General features: G+C 37.3%; 1 protein-coding gene across 2 annotated transcripts in view; it reads left to right on the top strand.

The window, feature by feature from the left end:
• Window positions 1-14,232, top strand: part of ARFGEF1 (ARF guanine nucleotide exchange factor 1) — a 135,748-nt gene that overhangs the window by 96,789 nt on the left and 24,727 nt on the right. For both annotated transcript variants that reach the window (XM_082601026.1, XM_082601025.1), the window contains exons 20-23: window positions 1,266-1,394; window positions 2,290-2,448; window positions 2,698-2,848; window positions 9,281-9,371. In XM_082601026.1, coding sequence (XP_082457152.1) covers window positions 1,266-1,394; window positions 2,290-2,448; window positions 2,698-2,848; window positions 9,281-9,371 — 530 coding nt within the window. The remainder of the gene's footprint in view (window positions 1-1,265; window positions 1,395-2,289; window positions 2,449-2,697; window positions 2,849-9,280; window positions 9,372-14,232) is intronic.

Consider the following 14,232-nt stretch of genomic DNA (forward strand, 5'->3'; position numbering starts at 1 on the left):
CACAGGCTTAAGAACCTTGTACTTCTCCTTGTATAAAATATTACAGAGGTTTCCAACTAGATGTGCTGTTTCTTCACTTATAATAGGATGTGTAATTTATTACTTTAATGCGGTGCTTTGTATTTTAAAGGTACTGCACTTCCTGTGTTTCCCACAGCGTCTCTCTAGTGGCAGTCCAGGGATTGAAGGGGAAGAAAAGAGGTTCAGAAAAAAAGAGGTTAAATAAGCACCAAGGCTGTGACTGGAAGTCAGGTGCTGTGGCTTACGCTCCTCTGTTGAGGAATTACACCTGTACTTCCAAACTTTCTGACATCGTAAGCAAAGCTTTGGGTGATTCTGTTTTTCTTAATAGTGCTAAACTTTTTTTAGATCTTTAAAAAATTCCAGTTGTCGTTTCTGTACCACACTGGTATAAACATTTTTCATCTGTGTGGCTATACGGATATATAGTTTTGCTTCATTTTGACCTATTGAAAGCAGCGAATACTCTTGTATCAGACATTTCAAAGTTATACACACACATGCACACACCAGTATATACACATACGATGTGATATGCGGATTTTCAGTAGTCAGAGGTAGCTCTCTTTTTTTGTTTATTTTACATTACAATTTCACAAGGTATTCAGTTGTGTTAAAATTTAGCGTTTGTTGGCTTTCATAGTCTGTAATCAAGATGTATTTTATTGAACTGTATTTTAAAATATTGTCCAACTAGGAACCAGAGATATCACTCATGTTTCAAAGTAAAATATTTGACTACCAAAAAAATAAATAAATAAAGCTAAATGATGTCCACAGAGCAGGCTTAAAGAAAAGAGAGTAATGTAACTGTTACAAGTGGAAAATGGTTAAAAGGATTTTCTTGGAAATAAAATTAGTCCATGAAATATTGCAAGAGACACAGCTTACAGAGGGAGAGGAGTTCTGAAGTCAGGGGTAAAATTAATATAATTTATGAGTATTGACTGTTCCCATTTTTCATTAATGTAAATAATTTATAGATGCTGTGCTTAAAATATGCCTAGTGTCCTCTCCCAAATTTATAATTCTGCTCTCCCGCTTATTTAAGCCCAGGCAGCATTATATAGTTTCTCCTGTGTCTAAGAAAGCTTTCCAAGTAACTATGCCAAGAAACTCATTGCTTTTTTTTTTCAGAACTTCCTCAAATTGCCTGAAATCTGAGAAATGTTAATGTAGTACTATCATAAAGTTTAATTATCACTTGATGTTTGTGATGTATTTCAAATTTTTAATTTTTCTAGTTGGCTTGGACCCCTTTTCTGGCTGCGTTCAGTGTGGGTCTACAAGACTGTGATGATACTGAAGTAGCCTCTCTTTGCCTGGAAGGTATAAGATGTGCAATCAGAATTGCATGCATTTTCAGCATTCAGGTAACAAAGAATTTTGCCTTTGTAGCCAGTCTGGAAAACGTAAATTACTTTTGTCATTACTACAGTTTAAGTTATTTCTTGTGTTGAAATTATTAAAAATGAATTTCAAGTTTATAATGAAGTTTAAATGAGTCTTCATGTTTACGTTTCCAAGAAGCTGTGACGGAAAAGGGTAGTTGTTTATTGATGTGTCTAAAATTCGTCATAATAACTTTGGTTTGCAGTTTTTTTCTCTGTAGAATATTAGCTATGTAATAAGCTTCCAAGAGTTTGAATTCCTATATTGCAATTTGAATATCTTATCTGTGTTGCATGTTTTTATTTATTGAATCATATATTTTTCACATTATATATATATATATATTACTTTATAACTTTACCTAAGAACAAGTTATCTTTAAGAGACCCAAGTATCTAGAAAATAATTTTTATGAAGACAGTCCCTTCTAGTAATTTATATGCTTTGTCTGATAATAAATTTTAGCCAATGCTTGCCTGCTTTCTTTTTAAAAACCATTTCACATTTAATTATGAATGTTATAGCTTAAAAAGCAGTCTAACTGTAGAGAAAAAATGAACAAATTTATAAATCAGGTTTCTGCTAGTTCACACAGTCACTTGAAACATAAATGCTCAATGAATTTTTACTATATATATGAATTACTGTCACTAAAATCGTCTTGATTTGACACCTCCATTGCCTTTCAGTTTTAGAAATTCATCCTTTTCTGCTTCATTCACCTTAAAATTTAAAAAACTACAGTTTGAGGTATTATATGTATGTCATGACTTAGTTAAAAACTTACTAAACAAGTAAACAGTTTGTCAGTAGGGAACTAGGGATTACCCTGTTGTGTTTACAACCATGTAAGTTTGCTTTTTCTCTTTTTCATAGCTGGAAAGAGATGCATATGTCCAGGCGCTAGCAAGATTTACCTTACTTACAGTGAGTTCTGGGATTACTGAAATGAAACAGAAGAACATTGACACAATTAAAACACTTATCACAGTGGCTCATACAGATGGAAATTATCTAGGAAATTCATGGCATGAGGTATAAGCACTTCCTTTATTTTCAGCTTTGCAATCTGGTTTATAAAATGAGCTCATGCTAAACAGTGTATCACTGACATGCTTAAGTGTTTGGGGAGAAAATTAGTTTAGTACATTCAGGGTAAGTACATTTAGCTTTTTATAATGATTTATAATGTAGCCTATGTTTAAATCGTGACTGAGTACATTTAAATATTTTTGCGAACATTTGTAACATGGAATTTAAATTTTTTTCCTTTTTGTAATTAAGATTCTGAAGTGCATCAGTCAGTTGGAGCTTGCACAACTTATAGGAACTGGAGTGAAACCTCGGTACATTTCTGGAACAGTGCGAGGCAGAGAAGGATCTCTTACTGGAACAAAAGATCAGGCTCCTGATGAATTTGTGGGTCTAGGGCTAGGTGAGAATTTTTTGAATTATTTTTATGAAGTATCAAAATTTATTTTTAACTTGCTCAATATAAGTAGCTTTGTTGTAGCAATAAAACAGAATTAGAGGGATAGGATAAAATGCCCTTTGACTAACCTTATGAGGGGAAAGCAAGGTGACATTGTAAGTCTTTTTTGCCTGGTCTAGTTTCCAATATTAAGTGACCATTAGTCATAATCTCACAGTTGGGGGTGGGAGAAAGGTACAGTTTAAAACTACCAGCTTTTACCTAAAAAAGAATGAAATATTGCCATTTGCAGCAACATGAATGGACTGAGAATATTATATTTAGTGAAGTAAGTCAGACAGAGAAGGACAAATATTATATGATATCACTTACATGTGGAATCTAAAAGATAATACAAATGAGTCTGTATGCAAAACAGAAACAGACTCACAGACATAGAAAACAAATTTATATTTACCAAAGGGAATAGGGAGGGGGGAAGAGAAAAATTAGGAATATGGGATTAACAGATACAAACTACTGTACATAAAATAGATAAGCAACAGGGATTCACTGCATAGTGCAAGGAACTATATTTAATATTTGTAATAACCTGTAATGGAAAATAACCTGAAAATATATATATATTTAAAAAATTACCAGCTTTTAAGACTAAGCAGATAACATTTATGAGTGAAGGCTTAAGATGATAAATAGTTGGGGCAACTGGAGAAAGCATTCATGTTCATATTTTTTTAAAGGTGCTGTGCAGACATAACCAAACTCATGCCAGTGTGGAAACTTTCCCATGGTTCCCCATGAGCTCAGTATAGCCAGGACCTTCCGGATTTAACCCAGTAGGAAAAAAAGGAAGGTATTAACAAAAATGGGTACAGAGGAACCAAAGACAATACATTTTTAGTCATAAATGGAAAGAGTTCCACCAGGGAAGAAGCCAAGTTTAGACTGTCTTTCACTTTGAATACCGTACTTCTGGGTTTGACTTCTTCCATATTTCTTCTTTACTGTGTGCAAGTTACTTTAATTCTCTGAGCTTCAGGTTCCTCTTTTGCGAAGTAATGGTAATATCTACTTACAGAGTTGTCAGGATTAAATAAAAATATGTATAAGTGGACTTAGTATAGTGGCTGGTATAATAATTGTTTCTGGATTATTCTTTATCCATCCTCCCTACCTCACCTCCAACCGAGAAATCTAGAGACATGACTTAAAGAGAACAAGAAGGAATAAACCTGAGATCTTAGAATATTTACCATTTACCTTGTTTTTAAAAATGTTATTTATTTTTGGCTGCCTTGGGTCTTCGTTGCTGCGCATGGGCTTTCTCTAGTTGCGGCGAGCGGAGGCTACTCTTTGTTGCCATGTGCGGGCTTCTCATTGCAGTGGCTTCTCTTGGTGCGGAGCATGGACTCTAGGTGCACGGGCTTTAGTAATTGCAGCTTGCAGGCTCAGTAGTTGTGGTACGCAGGCCCCAGGGCACACAGGCTTCAGTAGTTATGGTGCGGGCTCTAGAGCACAGCCTCAGTAGTTGTGGCACACGGGCTTAGTTGCTCCAGGGCATGTGGGATCTTCCCGCACCAGGGATCGGACCTGTGTCTTCTCCATTGGCAGGCGGATTCTTAACCACTGCACCACTGGGGAAGTCCCACCATTTACCTTTTGAGGCTTTGTACTGTAACATTGTATTTCTGGACATTTCTATCTTTTTATGATTTAGTGATTTCTCTGTTGTTGCTTGCAATAAAAATTCTTAGGAAATTTGGAAGAATTTCAGGCTTGAAAAACAATCCATAGAGAAGGAAGTAAAGACGAGGACCATGCTGTGGCTTCAGGTTGGACTGGAACAGTTAGTTCCCAGTGGTAATCCAGCTGTGGCAGCCAGCAGTGCAGCCTGTACCTCACTTGTATCTTAGATTCTGTGATTCTGGGAGGTGCAGGTATAGACCCGATAACTTGGTGAGCCAGCTGCAGGATCTAGAACTGCCTGAGCACCTGCGTGGTTGGTGACGTATGTAACCTGGAAGTAACCTGGAAGTCTGACTCAGACATTAGAACTATAATTGTTCCAGCAGACAGAATGAGATACAAATGAAAAATATTTACAGGCAAGTGAAGTGAATGTGCATTGATGGATTCAGCAGCTTTTGAAAGCTGCTTTTTTTTTTTTTTCCCAATAAGGCCTAGGGTGTGGAGGAAAGCCCGACCAAAGATAGTTGAGGTTGCCAGGGCTCAGTTGTGGCAAGTAACAGAAGTAGGTTACACTAAAAATAATATACCAGTGGAATATTTTATCTTCTATCAGTGTTAGTAAAACAAGGGAAATAATAATTGCTGATAATGCTTAGTGGTATACTTGAAAATGAATTAAAATTAATTTGATCACTGTGCTGCTGTGCTACTTAGATTGCAAGGAGATGAGATGAGCTGTCTTCTCCCTTCAGGAAAAGGGAATTTATATTAAAATATACACTTGGAATCTGGAAATGAGATAAAAATTCCAAGCCACTCAAGCGACCAGCCATACTCTTCCACCTCTCTCATGCTTTATATAGGCTTCCTCTTGTGTCGTCCACTTCTCTTTTCAGCCTGCTGCGTTCTCCACTCACTGCAAAGTGATCAGGTCTCTCAGGTTTTAATCTGTGTCCTAGAGGGAGCCACTCTGTTGACGCGGTCCCTGTTGGGCAGAGCCCTCCCTTCAGCTTATCTCAGTGGTTAGTTCCCAGCTCGCCCAGTGTGGCAGATGTCCACCCTTCCAGCTGTGCCCTGTCACCTACTCAGACAGATGCTTTCTTCAGGACGCTGTGGTCAGAACTGCAGCTAGAAGAGGACGTGGTACAGATGACTGAGCTGGTCTAGTCTGTACAGAATGTGTTGTTTAAAGACTAAATCAATGCCCTCCTTTATTAACAGCACCCGTACTCCACATATTCATGTAACCAGGTTAATAGGGCTGAGTGTATGTTTATCTGACTTTCTTACTGCTGTGATACAGATCTGTACTTTCACTTCTTGGAAACATGAAACTTTTAGTTATTAAGAATACAGAGCATGGGACTTCTCTGGTGGCGCAGTGGTTAAGAATCTGCCTGCCAGTGCAGGGGACATGGGTTCGAGCCCTGGCCCAGGAAGATGCCACGTGCCGTGGAGCATCTAAGCCCGTGTGCCACAACTACTGAGCCTGTGCTCTGGAGCCCGCGAGCCACAACTACTGAGCCCACGTGCCACAACTACTGAAGCCTGTGCGCCTAGAGCCTGTGCTCCGCAACAAGAGAAGCCACTGCAATGAGAAGCCCGCGCACTGCAACAAAGAGTAGCCCCTGTTCGCCACAACTAGAGAAAGCCCGGGCGTAGCAACGAAGACGCAACACAGCCAAAAATAAATAAATAAATTTATTTTTAAAAAAAAGAAAGAAAAGAATACATAGCATATGATTATTAGGTTTGAATTATATGCATACTGTTCTTTTATGGTATATATTAAAGTTTAAAAATTCAATTGCTTAATCATATAAATCTTACATGAATATCACAGCACCTACATCTTTGTTCTTAGTTAACCTAAATATTTGTGCTTTTGAATAATTTCTTTGGTAAAACTGAAATTATTAGCCTGTTACTTACACTGTTATACAGATGTTTGAAAGATTTTTTTAAATAAATTTATTTATTTTATTTTATTTTTATTTCTGGCTGTGTCGGGTCCCTGCCGCTGCATGCGGGCTCTCCCTAGCTGCAGTGAGCGGGGGCTACTCTTCGTTGCGGTGCATGGGCTTCCCATTGCAGTGGCCTCTCCCGCTGCAGAGCACAGACTCCAGGTGTACGGGCCTCAGCAGTTGCGGCTCGCAGGCTCCAGAGCACAGGCTCAGCAGCTGCAGTACACGGGCCCAGCCGCTCCGCGGCATGTGGGATCCCCCCGGACCAGGGCTCACACCCATGTCCCCTGCATTGGCAGGCGGACTCCCAACCACTGCGCCACCAGAGAAGCCCTGAAAGATTTTATATATTTATGAAATTGGTTCTTGGATTGTTAGGCATTTTAAATATTCTTTAAGTAGGTTTATTATTAATGATTACAAATTATTATATCAATACTTAAATATTAAAGGTATAGAAATCTCTATAGGAAGGACATTCATTTGACACACAAAGGAAGTTATGTGGTGACTGGCATTATTTTTTCTCACAGATTCTTCTTCATTAAATTCCTGTAATGTGCTACATACCTCAGGTGTGGCTTGACACTATTTCCCTACCACCCCAGTTGTCACTTACTTCAGGCTTTCATCCTTGTTCACTTGTGTTATGGAAATAGACTCTTAATTTGTCTCCATGGCTCCAGTAGCTCTGCCTGTTTCACTGTGTTCTGCAGATATTACCAGAATTATTTTTCAGAAAATAGGTTGGATCATGTCAGTCTTCTAAAAGTTCTGATGGTTCCCTGTTTTCAAAAGTAGTGCATTAAACGTGACAGTCAAGGTTCTTAACATTCTATTTCTAGTCTGTCTTTACAGCTTCATCTCCTACTGCTCATCTTTCTCTCCTTCTTTGTCCTCTGCCAGAATCATCCTCCATTATGGCTTCACCCAAGTGTGTTGAAACATGACCTGCACGTGCATGCTTCCATTACTGTATATATGCTGCTCCTTCTTCCTGAATTGCTTTTTCTCCTTTCTTTCCCATATGATCATCCTTTTAGGCCTAACTTGAATTAATATTTTGTCATGTGAAGCCTTTCTGTGAGCTAACACCCGCATTCTCCCTTCCCCTATCAAAATGAGTTCTGTTTAACAACACTTGTATTATATGTAATTAGTTCATTTCAGCCATGAAGTAATTGTTATATTGTATTAAAGTTGGTTGTAAGTCTGTCTCTCCTGGTAAATTGTTAACTCTGTAGGACAGGGATCACATTCTTTTCACTTTGTTCAGTTCCTGGAATAGAATTTGAGTTCAGCTAGTTAAAATAACATCGTCTATTATGTTTGCATTCAAAAAGTCATTTATTGAGTGTCTAGTTAATCGAGTCAACAAGTATTTGTTGAGCATTTGCTTTGGACTTAATATTGAGTAGAGGAATACAAAGAAAGTGTATGATTTGGTTCCTAATCTTGAAACTTTTTATCTGGCTGAGAAGGCAACAGTAACACACCTCAAGTAATTTAAATAAGAAACTAAATGGAAGAAATTCTGATTTGAGCAGTATTTATTTAAGTATAAACTTAAATACTTACAGAGGAAGGTGAAACAGTGGACGGGAATCCTTCATTGAGAACTCAAATTTGGGTCTTGGTAGATAAATTTTAGGTAGTTGTGGGATGGTCTGAATAGAGACAGGTATTGGGAAGAATGTTGAAGGGAACTGCCTTAAAGCGCTAGGCTGAAAAGTTTGTACTTTGTCCTGAAAGTAATAGTAAGCAAAATGAAGGTGATGATTTAGGAAAATTAGTCTCCAGGAGAAGAAAGGAGAGATTGAAGAGGGGAAAAATCAGCAAAAGGGAAAGCAGTGAGGAAACTGTTATATATAGTAATAGTAATCTGGGCCTGAAATTACAACGGTCTAAACCGAGTAGGAATGAAAATGAATGAATCATATGAAAAACAGCCCAAAAGAAAGATTTAGTGAAAGTGGAGGAAGGGAAGGATATCAAAGATGATTGTAAGGTTAAGAGTTTGAAAACTGGGGAAATTGTTGTTTTGCTACCTAACACATGGAACCAGTGTTGGGGGAAAAGATGAGTGATTCTTTTGAATAAGAGGATATTACAGCATACTGGTAGAATTTCCAGTAAACATTTGTAAATGGGACTGGAGACTGCATTACAGGGGAGATCTAATTATCGATACATGGAATTGGTAATCCTCCTTAGTAGATAGCTTTTTTTTTTTTTTTTTTGCGGTACATGGGCCTCTTACTGTTGTGGCCTCTCCCGTTGCGGAGCACAGGCTCCGGACGCGCAGGCTCAGCAGCCATGGCTCACGGGCCCAGCCGCTCCGTGGCATGTGGGATCCTCCCGGACCGGGGCACGAACCCGTGTCCCCTGCCTCGGCAGGTGGACTCTCAACCACTGCGCCACCAGGGATGCCCATTAGTAGATATCTTTGGAACTGGGGTTAGTGCTGTGCTTCTTAAACAGTGAGGGAAATTATTCCTAATGTCATTAATTTTGTGATCAAAATTCTCAGTGCCCCTAAGTTGTGTGATCTTTGCAAACACAGTTTGTGTCTTTAACCATGTCTGTATACCACTTAGTATATAGCTCAGTAAGCACCTTTGGCCTTGATAAATGGTCACTGATACCAAAAGAATCGCTCCCCCAAAGCTTGATTTCTTTCATTAGGAAAATAACTGATTTCAGAAATGTGTTTTAGAACTGAACGTGTGCTCTTCCACTGAATCCTTTTCAAACTGAAATGCCTCTCTTTCCTGTGTGGCAGTTGGAGGAAATGTGGACTGGAAGCAGATAGCAAGTATTCAGGAATCCATTGGAGAGACCAGTTCTCAGAGTGTTGTCGTTGCCGTAGATAGGTAAGGTGCTTGCTTTATTCCCTTCTCAGACGGACACTGTTTTAATTCTGTAGCACTTAGATGTATCCGCTCGTTAGTTAAAAGAGAAACATTATTGCCAAGACATCTTCTCTTAAGTAATATAAGACTGTATTGTGATATGCTGTGATTTAAATGATGAAGTACCTATAATTTTGCTTTCAAATCATAGAATATAGGAAGGAGATAAACAGTATGAAAATTTAAGTGATAGACATTAGTGGGCATTAGGGAAATTGTAACCTTGATGAGAAAAAACACGGTTCTTTTTTTTCTTTATTTTTTTAAAATTTCCTTTATAAAAAATGTACTTCCCTTATTATCCCTGTTTGAAAATAGAGTATAATTTGTCTTTTTGAGTGTATGATACAGGATTGCATTATGGGTAAAATGAAGGGGTTTGCTGGCAGTTCTCATTATAAACTTCTTTGAATAGGATTTCAGAATTTGTATATTATCTACATTACCAGATATTCCTCACTTTTAGTTTGTTTTCTAAAAGAAAATCTATACTATGGTTTATTTTGCTGTAGAATATTTAGTTTATTCTAGATTTTAAAAATTCCCAGTGTGTAAAACAATATCTAGTGGTTTTTTTTTTTTTGAAGATGAGCTTTTTCCAGATGGATGCCCAAATAATTGAAACTTAACATTTTACAACACTGATGTTTAAATTTTTTTTAACACTTCTGATGGAAACTTTCAAAAATATAATAGGTACTGTAATTTTTTTGGTGCTTAGAGACGCATGCTGATCCATTATTTGACTTTGCTTTGGATAAAACCTTTTTGCTCTGAGTATGGACAGACCCAAGTGTTCATTTGCTCCTGGCCCTGGCAGTGCTCCCTGGGACTTTATCCTTGAAAAGAATTCTTCATGTCCAATGGCCACTTGCTTTCCTTTTTTTTTTTTTTTTTTTTTTTTTTTTTTTGAGGGAAGGAGGTAATTTGCCTTTCTCTTGTGAAGGTTGAAAAAAGATTGTGTATCATCTTATACCTACTGTACAACTCAGAGGCTTAGCATGTGCTGCTTGGCACTCTTCCAGGTGCTTTCTGGGAAGGGGATCTAATAAAGAGTTGGGTAGATGTATATGTATAACCGATTCACTTTAAAACAAACCAAGAAAACAAAGTGCTTTCCATGTGTTCCTTCATTTTATCCTTTCAGCAGCCTCTGAGATAAGTAGTATTATTGTCCTCAATTTACAAATGAGGAACCTGAGACGAGGGGAATTAGATAATTTGCTCATTCTCACAACCAGGCTAATCTTGTCTTGATTATTACCATAACCCTTTCATTAGTAGAGAATCTGGAGGAGTGGCACCGAGATATACACTCAGGCAGCATATCTCTGAGTGTGTTCAACCTCTCTGCCTGCATGTACAGCTCCAGAGCAGTGTAATATCTGCCCTTCTACTACTAGGATAGATATCTTCCAAATGGTTTTCTAGCCATCCAGAAAATCATCTTCACTGTCATTATGAGAATCTATTCAGGCAACAGTCTGTTTCCTTAATATATTTCATATGACCAAAGCCAGTTCTGATTTATCCAGCTGTCCACTGTTTGTTACAGGGAGACATGTCACTCATTTGAACAAATGATATGCCTCTCCGTTTTAAGAATGTGTGCTGTTTCAGAGGAGTCTTAGCACAAATTCTGTTAGTACTTCGTTGTCTCAAACTCATCATCACCAGATACTTCTACAACATAAATTCAATGTCCAATTTTATACAAGGGCTCAATATTTAAATTTTACTTTATAGTGAAAGCATTAAAAGTTACCTCTTTGATTTGTTATAAGATTAGTTTATTCTTATGTGGTACATATCACTTCCTTGTTAAATTTCTTCTGAATTCCTTTCTGAGTATCTGAGTTTATTCTTATTTGTAATATTCTGATTCTAGTCTATAAGCTAATTCAGTGAGATATCCCTGGTATTCAAGACAGTGGTGAGAGTATTGTCAGGCATCATCCTGGAAAGTTCTGTACTTGTCCAGCAAAAAAAGTCATTTTTCTGTCCCTAGGCCTATTGTTCTGGATAATCTGATATGACAAGTACAGGAACTAAATATGGAAAATAAAATAATTTTTCTTTGCTTAATTATATATAGCTTCTGTTTCTTAATCAATGGAAAAATATATGTGGTTCCATCAGAAGCTTTAAAATGGTAAAATTTTCTGATTATCTTCACTTTTGTATTTGGAATCCTGTACTGTTAGAATTTAGGAGAATATAGGACACTTTAATCTGGAGTACCTGATCCTCTAGGATTTGCTAGGGAAACATTTGCTAGGCATTGTTAAACCAGATACTTCATAAGTATTACTAAACTTCGCAGGGGTGGATTTTGTCCAGGAATGATTTACCCCCTGAAAGTTAAAAAACAGTTATTTAGTACCATAGTTTTTATTTTTATTATTGTTTTTTAAGCACACCAGATCTAGCTTTATACTGACCCGTCCCTCACTTTGGAATGTTCTGTCACCTATCCGAAAATATGGACAGCTCCTCCCCAGCTGTGTTTGCTCATAAACATCTTTCGTTTGGGTCCGAGCAGTAAATGTTACCTCGGATATTTTCACTATGAAAATGTTAAATACACAGTAATTTAGTCTGCCTGTATGTTGCATACAGCTAAAAGTTTATTTGATCCAGAATCTGCAAGTTTTATCTTTTTTTTTTTGCATGGTTACATTGCTATCATAATGTGAATGAATTCAGTAATCTATCAATTTTTTTTCCTACTGGTACTTCTCAGGCAACGTCTTTTAATATTAACACACAAGATTCTCATGCTTCTGTTCTCTGCTTTTCATACATGGCATGTAGAATCCATTTCATAGATGATTCTGTGAAACACAGCTCTGTTCTCCTGCCTTAGTATATTAAGGCTTAACGTTAAATGCCTCCACAGACTGCTGTGCTCCACCATATGGCTTATCTTTAGTGGAGCGTTACTAGAAATAGAGTGACCCCTCAGAGGCTACCCAAGTGAGTAGGAATTTAAATGCCCTGTTTCAGGATGCACGCTCCACCTCCGTTCCAGTGTCTCCTGAGTCTCCAGAACCTGTTTGCTGATGATCTCCTCTGTTCTTGTTGCCTCTGTTCTTCACCATCTCACCACGTTTAGAGGAGTCATTGCTGCTTTCCCCTGGAGTTGCATATAATCGCCATCTCAGCTTCTGTTCTTTACTCAAACTATATGCTTTGTCATTTGCTTCCTTCTCAGTTAAAAAAAAGAAAAAAAGCTTTCTCGTTTCTTCTGTTCCTTTTCCTGTTGTTTCCCCTGTACTGTTTACTTTTGACCTTCTTTGTGGTATGGTTTTTATAGCCATTGCCTTCCATGAGAATACCTCTAGTTTGAGAAACAGCTTAATGACATTCCTAATGCATAGTCTAGCGAATCTCATTTTTGTTGATGTGAGAGGTTTGTAGGCTTGGTATATTTTAAATTTCTGGATCCAGTCTAACCAGTGGATTCAGTGGGGCCCCATTCCTCTTACTTTTTCTCCCAGATTGTGTTTTCAGTCAGATTTTTGAACTGTTGTTTTGTTCTACTGATAAGAGCAATATAGGAAATCTCAAGATACCCCTTTAGCACGAGATCAGATTCTGAGTTATTGCCTCGTCAGTTTTTAAGCCATTTTTCCTATCTTGTTTTTGTTACTCATTACCAGGATGCATAGACCTTCAAGGACGTTGAGGTTGAAAAATCATGATATACCCAGAATTTTTAGATAGTGGTAGTAGGAAAAAACTAGAATGTATTTTAAATGTTTAAATTATGTTTTGCTCAGGTAAGTGTGAGGCAGTATAGCAAAATGGTTGAGAGGGTGGACTCTGGAGTCTGCCTGTCCTGGTTTGATTCTTGTCTCTAACACTTACTGGTCCTGTGACTTTCAGAAAATTATTAAATATCTTTGTGCCTCAGTTTCTATGTTGATAAAATTGGGAATATAATAGTATATACACACCTCATTATTGTGATTATTATGTGAGTGGATATATATATAAAGCAGTTAGGATAGTATCCACCTGGTGATTGTTGGTAGCTATTACTGTTACTATGACGACTGTTATTTCTAGGTTTAATAGTTGACCTGCTCCTGCCTTTGAGGTTTCCTTTTTATTGTGCAAATACTATGATGTACATTTTAAATTACGGAATATGAGCTCATCCTGGAAGTCACATCAAATCCTTGGTTACAAACTCGGAACATGGATAAAGATGCAGACTTTAAAATAAGAGGACTAATATGTTTATGCTGAAATCTTTTATGAAACTTTGAAGCACAGTAAAAGAGCTCAGTGAAGAAGGCAGGGCAAAGCTGGACAGCATAGCTTAGCTCTAACCATTTGAATGCCGTAAGAAAAGTGGGTTAGCCACTTGTTGGTTAAACTGTTGGAGACTATTTGCAAGGTTCTATTAACCATTTGTAATTTAACATAAGTGAGTTTTTTAATCAAACACACATTGCTTATAAAAATAAAGTAGAAGTTTTCATTTTAAGAACATGTTTAATGTGGGTAAATACTCAGGAAAATTGAAAAATCTTGTTTTGTGTATGCCAATTATTAGTTTTACAACTTAACATTTTTCTTATTCTAAGACTCTCATAAGATACCTTTCCTAGTGTTTATAAATTTACTAATAAAATTACAACAATGTATGTGTACTCTAATATATCATTCGGTACAAAGGAGGGAGGGAGGAACATCTAAGCTATACTTGTTACTAAAATACATGATAAAAAATATTCATTTGATTACCTGATTTTTTGTTCCCTTAAAACAGATAAAAGTAGCTCGTACCCCAGGCCACTTACTTTTGAATTGA

This window comes from Mesoplodon mirus (genome assembly GCF_964341445.2).
Source record: "Mesoplodon mirus genome assembly, chromosome: 16".
NCBI lineage: Eukaryota > Metazoa > Chordata > Mammalia > Artiodactyla > Ziphiidae > Mesoplodon > Mesoplodon mirus.